The following is a 19,966-nucleotide window of genomic DNA, read 5'->3' on the forward strand; positions in this document are numbered from 1 at the left end:
CTGATCCTATTTCTTATGTTCTTATGTTCTTGTACACTGTACAACATTGGGTCCTACACACACTGTACAACATTGGGTCCTACATACACTGTACTACATTGGGCCCTACATACACTGTACTACATTGGGCCCTACACACACTGTACAACATTGGGCCCTACACACACTGTACAACATTGGGCCCTACACACACTGTACAACATTGGGCCCTACACACACTGTACAACATTGAGCCCTACACACACTGTACAACATTGAGCCCTACACACACTGTACAACATTGAGCCCTACACACACTGTACAACATTGAGCCCTACACACACTGTACAACATTGACCTCTACATACACCGTACAAGTTTTTCAGCAGGTGCAGAACAGCAAAGGGAGAACAGGTTAAAGGGAAATTCTCACTTTCTGAATGGATGGAGCTGAATAGCTGAAGCTTCAGTACACACAGCACTCGGGTTTAAGCAACTTGATATGGCAGCAACCAATGAGGACTTTGCCAGGCAATACCAAATCGTGAACAAACCAAGCAGACAGATAACCAGAAGCTCTGCACAAAGGTACAGTAGCTTAGTGGTTATATTATTGGACTAGTAATCCAGAGGCCCGGACTAATGATCTGGAGACATGAGTTCAAATCCCACCATAGCAACTGGGGGAATTGAAAAATTCAGTTAATTAAATAAATCTGGAGTTAAAAAGCTAGTATCAATAATGATGCCCATGAAACTACTGGATTGTTGTAAAGCCCCAACTGGTTCACTAATGTCCTTTAGGGAAAGAAATCTGCCGTCCTTACCTGATCTGGCCCAAATGTGACTCCAGACACAGCAATGTGGTTGACTCTTAACTGCCCTCTGAAGTGGCCTAACAAGCCACTCAGTTGTACCAAACAGCTGTGACAAAGTTAGCACTGTGGGAGTACCTTCATCACATGGACTGCAGCTGTTCAATAAGGTGGCTCACCACTACCTTCTCAAGGGCAATTCGGGATGAGCAATAAATGCTGGCTTTGCCAGCAATGCCCAAATCCCTGAAATAAATGTATAAAATCCCTAGGAACACAGACTGAGAAGTGAGCGTGGGAGGTTCTGATCCATGTAGCTCGTTCACATGCTGCGACCTGAAGTAATCACGGCATCACTCACTGAGCACACAGTCAAATAGACAATTTACAACATAAGCACTGCTAAAGCTGCTGCTGTTTTGTTGGAATTGTACTCTATGTGAAGATAATTGAGTGAAGAAGCCAGATATGCAATCGATCTTCATGTGGCTTTTATCATTTTTCAAAAGATATCATGTGAACGACACTGTTCTATCTAGTGCTGTTTGTTGGCACTGGAAACTCATATCCCCTTCCTTACCTCTGGCTGAAAAGAACTGAGGAGGCGCTGAATCCAATAAGCTGTCAGTCACATCAGTCCCAAACATCTTAACGTAGCAAATGAGTTCAACTGTAAATTCAAATAAGCAGGTTACAGCCTCCCTTAAAATAGCAGGCAAAATAATTTCATATGAACTTGTTAAGATTCATATGCTAATATGACAATTTTTGCCCAAAGCACGAGTTAGAAAGGAGTTTACATGAAATGTTCCTCATGCTTTCCCATCATTCTGAAGGCAAACAAACACCATGCTGTCAGACAAGATCACTCGGGCTGAGGTTCCCCCCTCCCAGCTGTTACAACCTTCAAAGACTCATCTAAAATATTCTAACATGGTCTTTAAGATTCTAGACACTTAAAAAGATGTTGGAAGACATTTTATCATGCTTGTTAAGCATTTGGATTGCTGATTATTTTTTCTAATTTATCTTGCTTTAACTTAATTAAAAATCATGCTAATAAATTTGATTATTAGTTTTTTGAAAGGAATTGTTTTGTCTTTGTATGCAGGGAGGTAAGTCAATAACGCAAATCTACCTAAACATCATTATTGGTTCTGATTTGAGGCAAGCAGCCAATTTCTCACATTACTATTGATCACCTATACTCAAAAATCAATACACCAGTAATTGCAAAGTGCTGCAGTACAGAGGGACCTGGAGGTCCCTGTGCATGAAACACAAAAAGTTAGTATGCAGGTACAGCAAGTAATCAGGAAGGCAAATGGAATGTTGGCCTATATTGCAAGGGGAATAGAGTATAAAAGCAGAGATGTCCTGCTACAACTGTACAGGGTATTGGTAAGGCCATACTATGGAGTACTGCATACAGTTTTGGTCTCCGTATTTAAGGAAGGATATACTTGCATCGGAGGCACTTCAGAGAAGGTTCACTAGGTTGATTCTGGAGATGAGGGTGTTAACTTATGAAGATAGGTTGAGTAGGTTGGGCCTATACTCATTTGAGTTCAAAAGAATGAGAGGTGATCTTATCGAAACATATAAGATAATGAGGGGGCTCGACAAGGTGGATGCAGAGAGGAGATTTCCACTCATACGGGAAACTAAAACTAGGAGACGTAATCTCAGAATAAGGGGCCACGCATTTAAAACTGAGATGAGGAGGAATTTCTTCTCTCAGAGGATTGTAAATCTATGGAATTCTCTGCTCCAGAGAGGTGTGGAGTCTGGGTCATTGAATATATTTAAGGCGAAGATAGACAGACTTTTGAGCGATAAGGGAATAAAGGGTTATGGGGAGCGGGCAGCGAAGTGGAGCTGAGTCCATGATCAGATCAGCTATGATCTTATTGAATGGCAATGCAGGCTCGAGGGGCCAGGTGGCCTACTCCTGCTCCTATTTCTTATGTTCTTATGTAGATCATAGAATTCAAATTCAACACATTAATATCACTTCATTCTGTAACAAATCATAAGAACATAAGAACAGAAGAAATAGGAGCAGGAGTAGGCCATACGGCCCCTCGAGCCTGCTCCGCCATTTTATACGATCTTGGCTGATCCGATCATGGACTCAGGTCCACTTCCCTGCCTGCTCCTCATAACCCCTTATTCCCTTATCGGTTAAAAAACTGTCTATCTCTGTCTAAATTTATTCAATATCCCAGCTTCCACAGCTCTCTGAAGCAGCGAATTTCACAGATTTACAAACCTCTGAGAAAATAAATTTCTTCTCATCTCAGTTTTAAATGGGCGGCCCCTTTATTTTAAGATTATGCCCCCTAGTTCTAATCTCCCCCATCAATGGAAACATTTTCTCTGCATCCACCTTGTCAAGCCCCCTCATAATCTCATACCTTTCGATAAGATCACCTCTGAATCTTCTGAATTCCAATGAGTAGAGGCCCAACCTACTCAACCTTTCCTCATAGATCAATCCCTCATCTCTGGAATCAACCTAGTGAACCTTCTCTGAACTGCCTCCAAAGCAAGTATATCCTTTCGTAAATATGGAAACCAAAACTGCATGCAGTATTCCAGGTGTGGCCTCACCAATACCTTATATAGCTGTAGCAAGACTTCCCTGCTTTTATACTCCATGCCCTTTGCAATAAAGGCCAAGATCCATTGGCCTTCCTGATCACTTTCTGTACCTGCATACTATCCTTTTGTGTTTCATGCACAAATACCCCCAGATCCCACTGTGCTGCAGCACTTTGCAATCTTTCTCCATTTAAATAATAACTTGTTCTTTGATTTTTTTTCTGCCAAAGTGCATGACCTCACACTTTCCATCATTATACTCCATCTGCCAAATTTTTGCCCACTTACTTAGCCTGTCTATGTCCTTTTGCAGAAATCACACTGGTCAATGAATAAAGCACCATTGTGCATGTTGGAATACAAAAGGGATAAAGTGATGCTTCAGTTTTATAAAACCTTGGTCAATCTCCATCTGGATACTGTGTTCAGTTTTGAGCACTGCACCTCAGGAAGGATATATTAGCCTTGGTTGCAGTGCAGTGCAGATTCACCAGAATGATACTAGGGCATTGAGGGTTAAATTATGAGGGCGAGTTGCATACACTTGGCTTGTATTCCCTTGAGTATAGAAGATTGAGGGGTGATCTAATTGAGGTGTTTAAAAGATTAAAATGATTTGAAAGGGAAGATAGAGAGAAACTATTTCCTCTGGTGGGGGAATTAAGAATGAGGGAATAATAGGGCTAGATTTTCCACTTTACATCGCCCATCTATGGCCCATATGTGGCCCAAAACGGACCTCTATCGCCCATTTTGAGCAAAAAGTGGAAACTAGGCCCAAAATATCGCCCGAAAAACAGGTGGCTAAGTTTCCACTTTGATCGGCGAGATGATCGCCGAAATTATAGCCCACACAAGGCCCATCCCAAGTTTCAGCACCTAGCATGCACTTCACTGGGCCGTTTAAGGCCCAAAAGAGTGCTGAGAAATTGTTGCTTTTTCTGGGCCTAAGAAAAGGAAAATGGGCACTATGGATGCCATTTTGACTTCAGAGGAAGGGTGGAGCATTAGTTGTGAGTTATTTAGAGAGTTAGTTGTACCCAGAATATTGCGACAGGGTATATAAATAGGTATTATTATGTTATTTTTGGTAAATATTGAAATCATTAAATTGCTTTTACATAGTGAAGTTGTTACTAAAGTACTTGTAGATTAAAAGAATAAACAAATATGGATTAACAACTGTATAGTTGATAACGAATGTAACTAAGAGAGAAGACACACACAATTTATTGAATCAAAGATTTTTTTTAATTTTAAAAAATATGAGAAAAAAATGTGATAAACTATCCCTCCAACCCCCTCCCCCCCACCCACCGTGCCAACTCAACCTTCCCTCAAATACTCAAAATCTTAACAATTAACAATGAACAATTAACAAATAACAACTAACAAAACAAGAACAAGAACAATTGAACAAGTGAACATGTTAAAAGTTATCAGAAATTTGTGAAAAAACACCCCCCTCCCTACCTGCGGCCACGTTTCCCTCCAGGTCCAGTCCCACCCCGTGTTCGTACCCCACCCTAGGCAGACCGACACCAAGACGTAGCTCCAGTTTGCAGAGAATCCCGTGAAACCTTGGATAAGGTCGCGACCAATCGCGACCGTCTCCCTGCACAGGGAAATCAAGCTCTCTGCCTGGCCCTCCAAGGTAGGTGATTGCTCACCATGCTGACTGGACCTCGGTAGGGTCGGCGTTTGCAAAATGACACGCCTTGGCGTCGCCACCTGCACACCTCTTGGTCCCGGTGCCTCTTCCATCTCAATCGGAATGGCCGCAGGTTGTTCCCCCTCTCCCACAAAAAAAATCTCATCCTCCTCCTCCTGCTCCTCCTCCTCCTCCTGCTCCTCCTCCTCCTCAAGTAAACTGGCGGACTGCGTTGTCACGCCCTCCTCCTCCTCCTCCGTCTCTTCCTCCTGCGATGTATCCGCTACCTCGCATTGCTCAATGAACACTTCACCTTGGAAAGATGAATGACATTTCTAAACAACCCATAACAATACATATCAATATATATCAATATTTCAATACCAATATCAATATTTCAATATTTCAATAACCCAAAACATTGCGATACTTTTCAAAAACCCCATATGTACAAGGGTTCATCAGGATTAACATGGTCTCATTCGTAGATCAAAACTACATCGAAATTATTGAATTATAATTGCATAACATTACATGCGTAACTACAATATTTTTTGTATGTATTTAGTAATGTTTGAAACATAGAAACATAGAAAATAGGTGCAGGAGTAGGCCATTCGGCCCTTCAAGCCTGCACCGCCATTCAATAAGATCATGGCTGATCATTCACTTCAGTACTCCTTTCCTTCTTTCTCTCCCTTGTTCCCTTTAGCCGTAAGGGCCATATCTAACTCCCTCTTGAATATATCCAATGAACTGGCATCAACAACTCTCTGCAGTAGGGAATTCCACAGGTTAACAACTCTCTGAGTGAAGAAGTTTCTCCTCATCTCAGTCCTAAATGGCTTACCCCTTTTCCTTAGACTGTGTCCCCTGGTTCTGGACTTCCCCAACATTGGGAACATTCTGCCTGCATCTAACCTGTCCAGTCCCGTCAGAAATGTATATGTTTCTATGAGATCCCCTCTCATCCTTCTAAACTCCAGTGAATACAGGCCCAGTTGATCCAGTCTCTCCTCATATGTCAGTCCTGCCATCCCGGGAATCAGTCTGGTGAACCTTCGCTGCACTCCCTCAATAGCAAGAATGTCCTTCCTCAGATTAGGAGACCAAAACTGAACACAATATTCCAGGTGAGGCCTCACTAAGGCCTTGAACACTGCAGTAAGACCTCTCTGCTCCTATACTCAAATCCACTAGCTATGAAGGCCAACATACCATTTGCCTTCTTCACCGCCTGCTGTACCTGCATGCCAACTTTCAATGATTGATGTTCCATGACACCCAGGTCTCGTTGCACCTCCCCTTTTCCTAATCTGCTGCCATTCAGATAATATTCTGCCTTTGTGTTTTTGCTATCAAAGTGGATAACCTCACATTTATCCACATTATACTGCATCCACCACTCGTTTGCCCACTCACGTAACCTGACCAAATCAGCCAGCAGCCTTTTAGCGTCCTCCTGAAAGCTCACACTGCAACCCAGCTTAGTGTCATCTGCAAACTTGGAGATATTACACTCAATTCCCACATCCAGATCATTAATGTATGTTGTAAATAGCTGGGGTCCCAGCACTGAGCCCTGCGGCACCCCACTAGTCACTGCCTGCCATTCTGAAAAGGACCCATTTATCCCGACTCTCTGATTCCTGTCTGCTAACCAGTTCTCTATCCATGTCAGTACATTACCCCCAATACTATGTGCTTTAATTTTGCACACCAATCTCTTGTGTGGGCCCTTGTCAAAAGCCTTTTGAAAGTCCAAATATACCACATTCCCTGGTTCTCCCTTGTCCACTCCACCAGTTACATCCTCAAAAAATTCTAGATTTGTCAAGCATGATTTCCCTTTGATAAATCCATGCTGACTTGGACTGATTCTGTCATTACTTTCCAAATGTGCTGCTATTTCATCTTTACTAATTGATTCCAACATTTTCCCCACTACTGATGTCAGGCTAACCGGTCTATAATTACCCACCTTCTCTCTCCCTTTCTTCTTAAAAAGTGGTGTTACATTAGCTATCCCCCAGTCCATAGGAAATGATCCAGAGTCGATAGACTGATGGGAAATGATCACCAATACATCCACTATTTTTAGGGATACTTCCTTAAGTACTCTGGATGCAGACTATCAGGCCCCGGGGATTTATCGGCCTTCAATCCCATCAATATCCCTAACACAATTTCCCGCCTAATAAGGATTTCCTTCAGTTCCTCCTTCTCACTAGACCCTCGGTCCCCTAGTACTTCTGGAAGGTTATTTGTGTCATCCTTCCTGAAGACAGAACCAAAGTATTTGTTTAACTAGTCCGCCATTTCTTTGTTCCCATTATAGATTCACCTGAATCTGACTACAAGGGACCTATGTTTGTCTTCACTAATCTTTTTCTCTTCACATATCTGTAAAAGCTTTTGCAGTCAGTTTTTATGTTCCCAGTAATCTTCCTCTCATACACTATTTTCCCCCTCCTTATTAAACCCTTTCTCCTCCTCTGCTGTAATTATAATATTCTCCCAGTCCTTAGGTTTGCTGCTTTTTCTGGCCAATTTTTATGCCTCTTCCTTGGATTTAACACTATCCTTAATTTCCCTTGTTAGCCATGGTTGAGCCACCTTCCCCGTTTTATTTTTACTCCAGACAGGAATGTACAATGTTGAAGTTCATCGATGTGATCTTTAAATGTTTGCCATTGTCTATCCACGGTCAACCCTTTAAGTATCGCTCGCCAGTCTATTCTAGACAAGTCACGTCTCATACCATCGAAGTTACCTTTCCTTAAGTTCAGGACCCTAGTCTCTGAGTGAACTGTGTCACTCTCCTTCTTAATAAAGAATTCTACCATATTATGGTCTTTCTTCCCCAAGGGGCCTCGCACAACAAGATTGCTAATTAGTTCTTTCTCATTACACATCACCCAGTCTAGGATGGCCAGCCCTCGAGTTGGCTCCTCGACATATTGGTCTAGAAAACCATCCCTAATACACTCCAGGAAATCCCCCTCCACCGCATTGCTACCAGTATGGTTAGCCCAATCAGTATGTAGATTAAAGTCGCACATCGTAACTGCTGTACCTTTATTGCATGCATCACTAATTTCTTGTTTGATGCTGTCCCCAACCTCACTACTACTGTTTGGTGGTCTGTACACAACTCCCACTAGTGTTTTCTACCCTTTGGTATTCTGTAGCTCCAACCATATCGATTCCACATCATCCAGGCTAATGTCCTTCCTTATAATTGCATTAATTTCCTCTTTAACCAGCAACGCCACCCCACCTCCTTTTCCTTTCTGTCTATCCTTCCTAAATGTTGAATTTCCAGCCTTGGTCACCCTGGAGCCATGTCTCCATGATGCCAATTACATCATATCCGTTAAAAGCTATCTGCACAGTTAATTCGTCCACCTTATTGCGAATAATCCTCGCATTGAGGCACAGAGCCTTCAGGCTTGTCTTTTTAATACACTTTGCCCCTTTAGAATTTTGCTGTAATGTGGCCCTTTTTGTTTTTTGCCTTGGGTTTCTCTGCCCTCCACTTTTAATTTTCTTCTTTCTGTCTTTTGCTTTTGCCCCCATTCTACTTTCCTCTGTCTCCCTGCATAGGTTCCCATTCCCCTGCCATATTAGTTTAACCCCTCCCCAACAGCACTAGCAAACACTCCCCCGAGAACTTTGGTTCCGGTCCTTCCCAGGTGCAGACTGTCCGGTTTGTACTGGGCCCACCTCCCCCAGAACCAGTTCTAATGTCCCAAGAATTTGAATCCCTCCCTTCTGCACCATTCCTCAAGCCACGTATTCATCTGAGCTATCCTGCGATTCCTACTCTGACTAGCACGTGGCACTGGTAACAATCCTGAGATTACTACTTTTGAGGTCCTACTTTTTAATTTCGCTCCTAGCTCCCTAAATTCGTCTTGTAGGACCTCATCCCGTTTTTTACCGATATCGTTGGTACCTATAGGCACCACGACAACTGGCTGTTTACCCTCCCCCTTCAAAATGTCCTGCACCCGCTCCGAGACATCCTTGACCCTTGCACCAGTGAGGCAACATACCATCCTGGAGTCTCGGTTGCAGCCACAGAAACGTCTATCTATTCCCCTTACATTTGAATCCCCTATCACTATCGCTCTCCCACACTTTTTCCTGCCCTCTTGTGCAGCAGAGCCACCCATGGTGCCATGAACTTGGCTGCTGCTGCTCTCCCCTGATGAGTCATCCCCTTCAACAGTACCCAAAGTGGTGTATCTGTTTTGCAGGGGGATGACCGCAGGGGACTCCTGCACTACCTTCCTTCCACTGCTCTTCCTGTTGGTCACCCTTCCCCTATCTGGCTGTGTAACCTTTACCTGCGGTAAGACCAACTCACTAACCATGCTATTCACGTCATTCTCAGCATTGTGGATGTTCCAGAGTGAATCCACCCGCAGCTCCAGTGCCGCAATGTGGTTTGTCAGGTTTGACACATTGCACATTTCCCATTACCCACGAGACTGAAGGATGGGCTCAGCCTCGCCACGGGTCGTGACCGAACAGCTTTCAGGCGCCACCAAAGCCACCGCAAGCTCCTCGTATGGATTCTGAATAATAAAAGATAAGTATCAACTGCGTGGCGTCGCCATCCATACTCCTTTGCTCCGCGCAGTTGATACTTATCTTTTTCTGTAAATGATAATTTAACATTGCACGGTATAAGCTAATGTACTTGACAATAAACATTGAAGACTGACAGATTTAAATGTTCAATTATTACATAACATGATAGTGCAGATGAATAATTTTTAATATTCTAATTACAATCTATAAACAGCAAGTAAATAATACATATGTATGATTTTAAATATGACTTTTAAATATGTTTTAATTATTAAAATGCAACTTCCTTTGGTAGCTGCACATGAATAATTTTTAATACTATAACTATAACATTCAACTTACTATTAGGGTGAATAAATGTAATTTTTAATTTAATATAATTTTTAAATTAATGTAATTACTTTACATTATAAATAAATTACATTGAGGATTTTATTTATAATTTATAAACATCAAGTAAATAATACATAATAATAATTTATAAACATCAAGTAAATAATACATATGTGTGATTTTAAATATGACTTTTAAATATGTTTTAAAAATAGAATATATTTTCCAACTTACTCTGGCAGCTGCCAGCAGGCTGTTCCATCTCTTGCGGCACTGGTCAGCAGTCTGCACCTCATTCGATGCCGATGTCACGACATCGGCAATCTCCAGCCAAATTCTCCTATATGCACGGGATGGAGGTTTCCCATGGCCACCCCGTGTCAAGTCCTCCCACCTCGTTGAGACCACATTTACAAGGGTTTCGTTGGCCTCCTCATTAAAAGATTTTGCCTTTTGCCTCTCCATCTCCCTTTGATTTTGCGCTTGCATTGAAAGAGATAGCTAATAGAAAATAGATAACAGCTACTATTCTAGCTATTACTAGCTATCACTTCAATCAAATTTAATAAAGATATTTAATAGATTTGTCAAAGTTTCACAGAGTTTTTCCTCACTGCTTCTCTCCTTCTCTCCTTCTCTCTCTCCCGCTCTCTCCGAACCTCCCTGTGCTTCTGAGCATGTGTGATGACCCATGAACTCTCCAAATGCGGCAAAAAAAATCAACCCCTCAAAAAAATCCCACACATGCGCACAATAGCATTGCTAGGGAAGCTTTTTTTTAACTTCCGCTTTTTTTGGACGATCGTGAGATCGCCGAAAAATCAGATCGCCCATTTGACATCGTTGGAGTAAGGCTGAGTGGAAAATCGCAAAAAGAAAACTGGGCCTTGTGCCGGCGATCAGCACGGGCGAGACGTCCCACATCGCTGGAACAGGGCCCATTTTGGGGGGCCTTTGCCACCTAGTGGAAAGTCTAGCCCCATAATCTTAAAATTAGAGCTCGGCCATTCAGGAGTGAAATCAGGAAGCACTTCTTCATTCAAATAGTAGTAGAAATCTGGAACTCTCCCCCAGAAAAGGCAGTGGATGTTGGGTCAATTGGAGCTTTCAAGACTGAGATCAATAGAATTTTGTTGGGTAATGCCAGCAAGGGATCCAGAGCAAAGGCGGTTAAATGGATTTGAGATGCAGATCAGCCATGATCTAATTGAATGGCAGAGTAGGCTCGAGGAGCTAAACAGCCTATCCCTGTTCCTAATGTTCCCATGTCTTACTCTATTTTAAAACTCCATTTTGCTGCTGGGTTGATTAAAATTTTATCTCCACAGAAAGTGGGATGTGACAAAGAAATTGGTTCAAACAAAGTGGATGACAAATGTGGAGTATGTGGCGGGGACAACTCTCACTGCAGAACAGTAAAAGGAACATTCACCAGAACACCAAAGAAATCGGGTAGGAATATTCTGATCTACATTGATCTTTGTCATTGAAATATGGGAGGAATATTGTGGTAGACTTTCTTTGGGTGTTTTCCAATTTTCCACCGATCGCGATAACTCACATAGAAGTTACTGCTGATTATAATCCACACTGATCTACGTTAGAGAAACATGGTCGGAAAGTCCACAGGGAATTTTCTCAACTGTCCTAAACTTTGGCAGAAGCTCGACGGAAACACTGGATAGAGGTGTAAAAAGGCGCTTTCCCCTGATCTTCCCGTGGCTGATCGGGAAAACAGGCAAGGAAATTCCCAGCTATTTATAATCTACATCGCTCTATGTCAAAGAAAGATGATAGGAATATTGCAATCTGCACTGAGAAAGATGCTGTGAATGTGTCTCACAGAGTAGCACATTGTGCCTCGGTGCCAACAGTTTATCAAAGCTCTCATCATCTTTGGGCAGATTTCCACAGTGCATCATGTATACTGAAAGCATCATTTATAAACATTGAATTACACACAGTACATAGAGAGGATTCCCCCATCCCAGTTGGGTTGCACAAAGAGAATTCTCCCCTCCACTCCCCACCCACGTGGAGGGAAAGCCCACTCCCCCACTGGTTGGCTGCACACGGCAACTTCCCGTTCTCCGGTCATACATTTGGAACGCCCCTGTCCCCAATTTACCTTCTGGATTGGTTATACATTCCCATTGCGGCATTAGTGTCGTTCCGTTTTCTATTTTCTGCTGAGAGCCGGATTATGGGTCCGCGGGCAATAGCTGCTTTTCAGTAGCTCACCCGGTTGACCATGGGGGCCCATTCAGTGATCCTCGAAAAGTTTTCCCAGAATCGCTATATGTCAAGAAATAATGGTGCGAGACAAGTGAGCAGTTAACATCACCAGATGTAGTGATGTCAGCTCACTTAATTAATTACCATGTGCTGTTTGTGTGTTTTCCATCAGTGCTTTGAGCACTATGGATGTAAGCGAGTGCGGACATATTCAAGCAGCGGTGTTCTAGAATACCTTTGCAACTTGCTGTGACTGACTAGTGCTGCACAGGTGGAATTTTGCCGAGGGCGAGGGGGCCAGAACTGCTCCCTTTCGACGAGGAGACTTTGGACATTATGTCGGAAGAGGTGAGTCAGAGGAGGCTAGCCATATTTGGGGCTCGAGGGAACCATCCTCTGTGACCAACTATGCTATGTGCCACATCCATAAGTCATAGCAGCAGATAAGAAATAAATTCTGTGCTGTCATGAAGAGGACCAAGTTAAAGTGGGCGGTAATATTGAGAGGCGTGAAACTTAGCGCCAGGCGTGGAAGTCCCACCCCACTTGATAAATTCGGGTTACCACCCACGGAAGGAAGTGGTATGCTTCCCGGGGCGGTAACAGGGCGGACGCCTCAGCAGCGCTAAGCACTTGCCCACGTAGTGCTGCCACGTCCGAGGGGCTCTTCCCTCAATTAAAGGGGAAGAGCCCACGCTGCCAACTCTGGAGAAGGAAAAGGCACCTACCTGGACCACCGGGGAGCGGGGTTGCCACTGGAGCAGAGTGCCGGGCTGAGCGATTGCGGCCACAGTCCCCACGAAGAAACCGCATGAGGATCGTCAATGAAAAGGTTTTTTCTGCACTTGGCCATCTCCCATTTAATTCTTACCCTGGTAACGGCCGTCCACCCGATATGCGTCCCCTGCAGTTGCCGGTGTTTGTTGAAAGCCAATTTCGGGGTCGGGACGCTAACGGGGCGATGCGCACGTCGATGACATCACAACCTCTGGACACAGGAGATCAGGACACAACGCCGCTGTTAAACTCATTCCAAATATAGCGTGAGTCATTGCCAGCATCGCGCCCGTGCATTAAGGCATTTGCTCCCCATTAGCGCCCTATAGGGGCACTAACAGGAGGCGCAATTGCACCAAATTTCTAGCTCAGAGTTGCCTACAGCTTGACAACTCAAATGGAATCCATGCTCCCACTGTGCCACAAGCACTGAGGCTCCAATATGTTGCTGCACCAGCAATATAGCATGGAAAGTGCTGGCATTACCCCGCACATACAATCATACAGCACCGAAGGAGGCCATTCGGCCCATCGTGCTTGTGCCAGCTCTTTGAAAGAGCTATCCAATTAGTCGCATTCCACCACACTTTTCCCGTAGCCCTACATCTTGTACATTATAGTCATGTCAGGAGGCCTCATTAGAGGAATGGGCTGCCAGTGCACTTTCCTGTCCCACTGAGGTAGTACATAGAAGGAGCACCAGATTAGGAAGAAGATAACACAAACCGTGCACTTGGACAGATTTCTGAGCGATAAGGGAGTGAATGGTTATGGGGAGCGGGCAGGGAAGTGGAGCTGAGCCCAAGATCAGATCAGCCATGATCTTATTGAATGGCGGAACAGGCACGAGGGGCCAAATGGCCTACTCCTGCTCCTATTTCTTGTGTTCTTCTTTTACACCAAGGACAGCTAAACAGTAAAGCACATATATATGTGAAATGGAAGCAGAAAATAAACTGGCTGTACCTTCTTTAAAATGTAGTGTGCAAATGTATTACTAGAAGTGGCATATTAATGTTTGAAGGTGGTGGGATATTAGGGGATGCAGTGGTGGCTAGATAGACCACATTGGTCATGGGACCACTATAAATGAGGAAACTATAGGACTGGCCACATTTATGTATGTTAACTAAAGTCCACTCAATCAATGTTTGGCACACCATTCTTCCTGCCTGCATGGCATTGGCCATTTCAGCTTCCTCCTCCTCCTCCACCAAAGCAGCAGGCTGACCTGCCTGGTTCTCTTGCTCAAGGGTGCCCCCATCTTTGGATAGCAAATTTATTGCAGAATTTAACGGATGCTGATAGTCTCCTACACCTTCTCAGGATAATAGAGCAAGACCTTCAGCTAATATAAAGGCAACAAATTTGGCTGGAGCAATGAGTTTTTTTGTACTTTGTAGTGACCTCTGCTCAGGGTTTCTCACTCGTAAGAATAGTCTGCTTCCTTCTTGGAATAGCGCTGGCAACGTGGATTGATGCAAAATAAAAGCATCATGGCTGTTGCCAGGATATCGAGCAATAATCTGCACTGATGAAATGAAAACCTTTCCTAAATATATATACCATGGGGTTGTTGTTAGGGACCTTGAAGGCAACACATGCACCATCAATTTAGGGAAACATGCTATCTGATAAAAGGACTGTGTCTTCTCATACAAGTGTCCACGGGGAAAATTACAAAACTTTTCCTCAGGAAAAACGGCTTCCGTGACCTGATTGACCGTCTGACTAATGTCGCAGCAGCGGAAGGATCTAGTTGAAAAAAAATTCAAAAACGTTGATAACCTTTACAGAAATAGGCAGGATTGTCTAACCCTGTTGTGGATCTTGTCTGGAGTCACTTTAAGTCACTCCATGACGACCTCTTTTACGAAGGCGCACATGGTAAAGACAGATCTTCCTGGACATGCAGAAGTAACTCTGCCTGGGTATGAAGGCATGGATCTTGGGCTGAGGCAGAGGTAGGCCAGCGCTACACTTTAAGAACTCAAAGCCTAGATCAAAATCATATGATTGGTACTTGCTACTGTAATGAATGTGTTGCACAGTATAAATTAAAGGGAACCTTGTATGTTATGGTACGGGAGGAGGTCACCAAGGTTCAGAAATGACTGTTTTGACCGTGACTTGTAGTGACTCTGCAGCAGCTAACCACTACCCAAACTCTTTCAACAGGTAAAAAATTAAGCAAGAGATATCAAAACGAACTTGGAACCTTGGGAAAACATGTTTGCAAGTATCCAGTCTGGCCTGAGCTGGACATTTCTCACAATTTTGATTTCAGCCATTTTTTTCTCCATTGACTGTAATCTACCGTGTTCTAGTAGCTGTTTCTGGTGTTTTTCACTGGATACATGTGTCATTAACTCATTCTCATTTGAGTCAGAGTTACCTCGTTTTACATTGGTAGTCAATGAAAAGGAAACGGTCACCAGTAAAACTGACAAAACCATTTTGTTTAAGGGCGAAAAAGAGGAGCATTCATTTTACCCAAGGGAGCTAGAAACCTTGATATCTCTGAATCAAGGCACTCGAGAGTTTTTTTTGGTAAGTAATCACGAGGAGCAGAGGAAGGGGCATCAGAGCATTCATTTTGCAACAACTTGCTCATCATTTAGTCCATCCACTGGCTCAGTGATCACTCAGGGCTACTCTATCATCATATTCAGAAGCTGAACAGTCAATGGACCTTGTGACAAACACATACATTGTTTTTCCTCCTAGGCAGAGAGGAAAATCTGATCTAGTTGTATGTGTGGAACATGTCACAAGCCCGTTTTAACTGGAATTTGCAAAATGTGCATTCGCTTATTGATGCCTACTTCAAAACATAATTCCACTGGAATGCCATAGTAACCACCACTATGTTTTCTTTCCTTTTTGCTTCTGTCATTCACCTTAACACATGCAAAGGCTACTTAAAGATGTTTGACATCCCACCTGGTTCTAGACATGTGTTCATCCAAGAAGACGAGGTTTCTCCTCACATTCTTGGTAAGTACTAACCTGCCGCTGCTTGACACGTTTACTCAGCGAAGCAACAGATTACATTTTTAAGCACTAATTCTAGTACATTTGTTGCTGGTGCAAAAATCTCCTAACGTTAACTAACATATATTCAAAGGATACAATGCCTCTTCTGTTAAACTGTGTCAGGCTAATTTTACAAAAAACACTTTGCTGGTGTAGGCTTGTGCAGCTGCAAAATGGTATCGGGGATGCAGGCACCCGTTGTCCCATGATTTTTCATCCGCGGACAGAAAATCATTGGCAGTTCACATCTACATTCCTGATATGCATTCCCAGTTGTCAAAGCTCTGTGCCAAAAGCAATTTTATAAAATTAGCCCTTATACTGTAATAATTAGCACTTGTATTGTTTCAATTAATCAGCATGTTACGTTGATTATCAAATTATTTCTATGACTTGATTCTTAACAAATTACAAGGACATATCTCAGAAATAACCTGTTACTAAGATGAGAGGAGAGTTCTACAAGCCCATCAATTCTGTGCTGAAATGCAAAGCTACACTACCTCCACCATCCGTCTACTGGTTTTCTCCTGAAGGTGAAGATTTCTTGCTGGGGTACAGTTCCAAGGACTACTTTTCCCACTATCTTTTGCTCAAGTGTCCATTATTCATGTCAGAGCCCAGATGGTACGCGTCAGCTGGCTGTTTGGTTTGGGATTACATCACAGGCAAACCCCAACCCCATCCTCATTAGATGTCTACACCTGTGCAGATCCAGCTGGGAAGCCCCTTCCTTTATCCTGAGGGGCTTGAAGCCAATATCTAGCCATCCTACTGCCACTCCTGAGATCAGCTAAGTCAGCACAAACTGAGGACTTGCCCTAGGTCCTTCCTGGCACTGGACAAACAAACTGAGCTATTTGGGGTAACCCTGATACAGTGCCAAGTCAAGAAACCAGATCAAAGGAAATCTTAAGCAGAGAAGCCAGGCCCATCAGAGAGCTCGGGGTTAGGACAGACGGACAGGGAGCTCGGGGTTAGGATAGGTGGAGAGAGAGCTCAGGTTTAGGATAGGTGGAGAGAGAGAGCTCGGGGTTGGGACAGGCGGAGAGAGAGCTCGGGGTAGGGACAGGTGGAGAGAGAGCTCGAGGTTGGGACAGGTGGAGAGAGAGCTCGGGTTAGGGACAGACGGAGAGAGAGCTCGGGGTTGGGACAGACGGAGAGAGTGCTCGGGGCTGGGACAGGTGGAGAGAGAGCTCGGGGTGGGACAGATGGAGAGAGAGCTCGGGGTTGGGACAGACGGAGAGAGAGCTCGGGGTTGGGACAGACGGAGAGAGAGCTCGGGGTTGGGACAGACGAAGAGAGAGCTCGGGGTTGGGACAGACGGAGAGAGAGCTCGGGGTAGGGACAGGCGGAGAGAGTGCTCGGGGTTGGGACAGGCGGAGAGAGAGCTCGGGGTTGGGACAGACGAAGAGAGAGCTCGGGGTTGGGACAGACGGAGAGAGAGCTCGGGGTTGGGACAGGCGGAGAGAGAGCTCGGGGTTGGGACAGACGAAGAGAGAGCTCGGGGTTGGGACAGACGGAGAGAGAGCTCGGGGTTGGGACAGACGGAGAGAGAGCTCGGGGTAGGGACAGGCGGAGAGAGAGCTCGGGGTTGGGACAGACGGAGAGAGAGCTCGGGATTGGGACAGGCAGAGAGAGAGCTCGGGGTAGGGACAGGTTTGTTCAAATGATACTGCTAGTTCACGTGATTTGTTTGTAACTTCTGCTAACTGTATCTAATGCTAAGTGATCGATCACCATTGCTGTTGTGCATCTATAACACTGCTGTAGGATCAGAGGGTACAGCAGTAGATTAGTGGAATGAGTAAATTACTGTAGCAAGTTGCGGGGTTTGGTAATAGATGCCTGGATTAAATAAATTACGGGTGATGGTTGTAAATGTTTGGGTTCACTTACAGATTATTGGGTGTATTAACAGGTTACTGAGTTTGGTGACTAGTTACTGGGTTTACTGATTGATTACTGGGTGTAGTAGATTACTGGGTATAGCAATAGGTTAATAGCTGTGATAATAGGTTACTTTGAGAGTAAATTGCTGACTGTAGTAGCTAAATAGAGACCACCGGTTAAATTAGTGGATTATTGGTTGCATAATAAGTAATTGGGTTTAGATGCAGATCACAGGCTGTAGTAATAGATTACTTGGTATAAAAATAGACTCCAGCTAGACTAGTAGTTTACTGGTTATTATGGTAGATTACTAGGTTAAATTGTTGACGAAGGGCTGGATAGTAAGTTACTGGGTTTATTCGATGATTACAGGCTGTACTGGTCAATTAATGGGTTTAAAGCCAGAACTTGCATTTATATACCACCTTTACATCCTCAATATATCCAAAAGTGCTTTACGGCTAATTAATTACTTTCGAAGTGCAGTCACTGTTGTTACGTAGAAAAACGAGGCATTAATTTGCGCACAGCAAGGTCCCAACAAACAGCAATGAAATGAATAACCAATGGCTGAGTCAGGAATGTTGGTCATGACACGAGATGATTATTGCTATGGGATCTTTAATGTTCATCTGAACAAGCAGTGCGCCAGGTTAATGTCTCATCTGAAAAACAGCTACTCCAACAGATCACGACTCATCTGAAATGACAGCCTGGATTTTGTGCTCAAGTTCTGGGGTGGGACTGTAACCTATGACCTTCTCAGCTGGATTTAGCAGTGGATTATGAGCTGTAGTGGAAGATTTCTGGGTTTAATAGTGGGCCACTGGATTCAGTACCAATATGTTGGTTTAGTCATTTACTTGCTGGGATGTTGGTGACTGGATTTAATAGGTGCATTACCTCTTTTCCCCCCAGTTCACACTGACACTCTACCTCATCCCCTCCCTCCAGTTCACACTGGCTCTCTCCATCCTCCTTCCATTTCACGCTGGCACTATTCGTCCTCCCTCCAGTTCACTCTGGCTCTCTCTGTCCTCCTTCCAGTTCACACTGGCTCTCTCCATCCTCCTTACAGTTCACGCTGGCACTCTCCATCCATCTTCCAGTTCACACTGGCTCTCTCTGTCCTCCCTCCAGTTCACACTGGCTCTCACCATCCTCCCTTCAGTTCAAACTGGCTCTCTCTGTCCTCCTTCCAGTTCACACTGGCTCTCACCGTCCTCCCTCCAGTTCACACTGGCTCTCTCCGTCCTCCTTCCAGTTCACACTGGCTCTCTCTGTCCTCCTTCCAGTTCACACTGGCTCTCTCTGTCCTCCTTCCATTTCATGCTGGCTCTCTTCGTCCTCCCTCCAGTTCACACTGGCTCTCTCCATCCACCTTCCAGTTCACACTGGCTCTATCCACCCACCTTCCAGTACACACTGGCTCTCACTGTCCTCCCTCTAGTTCACACTGGCTCCCTCCATCCACCTTCCAGTTCACACTGGCTCTCACCATCCACCTTCCAGTTCACACAAGCTCTCACCATCCTCCCTCCAGTTCACACTGGCTCTCACCGTCCTCCCTCCAGTTCACACTGGCTCTCTCCGTCCTCCTTCCAGTGCACAATGGCTCTCTCCATCCACCTTCCAGTTCACACTGGCTCTCTCCGTCCTCCCTCCCGTTCACACTGGCTCTCACTGTCCTCCTTCCAGTTCACACTGACTCTCAACCTCCTCCCTCCAGTTCACACTGGCTCTCTCGGTCCTCCTTCCAGGTCACACTGGCTCTCACCATTCTCCCCCCAGTTCACACTGGCTCTCTCCATCCACCTTCCAGTTCAAACTGGCTCTCACCGTCCTCCCTCCAGTTCACACTGGCTCTCACCGTCCTCCCCCCAGTTCACACTGGCTCTCTCCATCCACCTTCCAGTTCAAACTGGCTCTCACCGTCCTCCCTCCAGTTCACACTGGCTCTCACCATCCTCCCTCCAGTTCACACTGGCTCCCTCCATCCACCTTCCAGTTCACACTGGCTCTCTCCATCCACCTTCCAGTTCAC

The 19,966-nt window shown here is 44.6% G+C and overlaps 1 protein-coding gene across 1 annotated transcript in view; it reads left to right on the top strand.

Annotated features, from left to right (window-relative positions):
- Positions 1 to 19,966, top strand: part of LOC139263961 (A disintegrin and metalloproteinase with thrombospondin motifs 3-like) — a 930,658-nt gene that overhangs the window by 854,061 nt on the left and 56,631 nt on the right. Inside the window, exons 15-16 of the mRNA XM_070880060.1 lie at positions 11,310 to 11,433; positions 15,910 to 15,990. Of these exons, the coding sequence (XP_070736161.1) occupies positions 11,310 to 11,433; positions 15,910 to 15,990 (205 nt within the window). The remainder of the gene's footprint in view (positions 1 to 11,309; positions 11,434 to 15,909; positions 15,991 to 19,966) is intronic.

This window comes from Pristiophorus japonicus, chromosome 1 (genome assembly GCF_044704955.1).
Source record: "Pristiophorus japonicus isolate sPriJap1 chromosome 1, sPriJap1.hap1, whole genome shotgun sequence".
In the NCBI taxonomy this organism is placed as follows: domain Eukaryota; kingdom Metazoa; phylum Chordata; class Chondrichthyes; family Pristiophoridae; genus Pristiophorus; species Pristiophorus japonicus.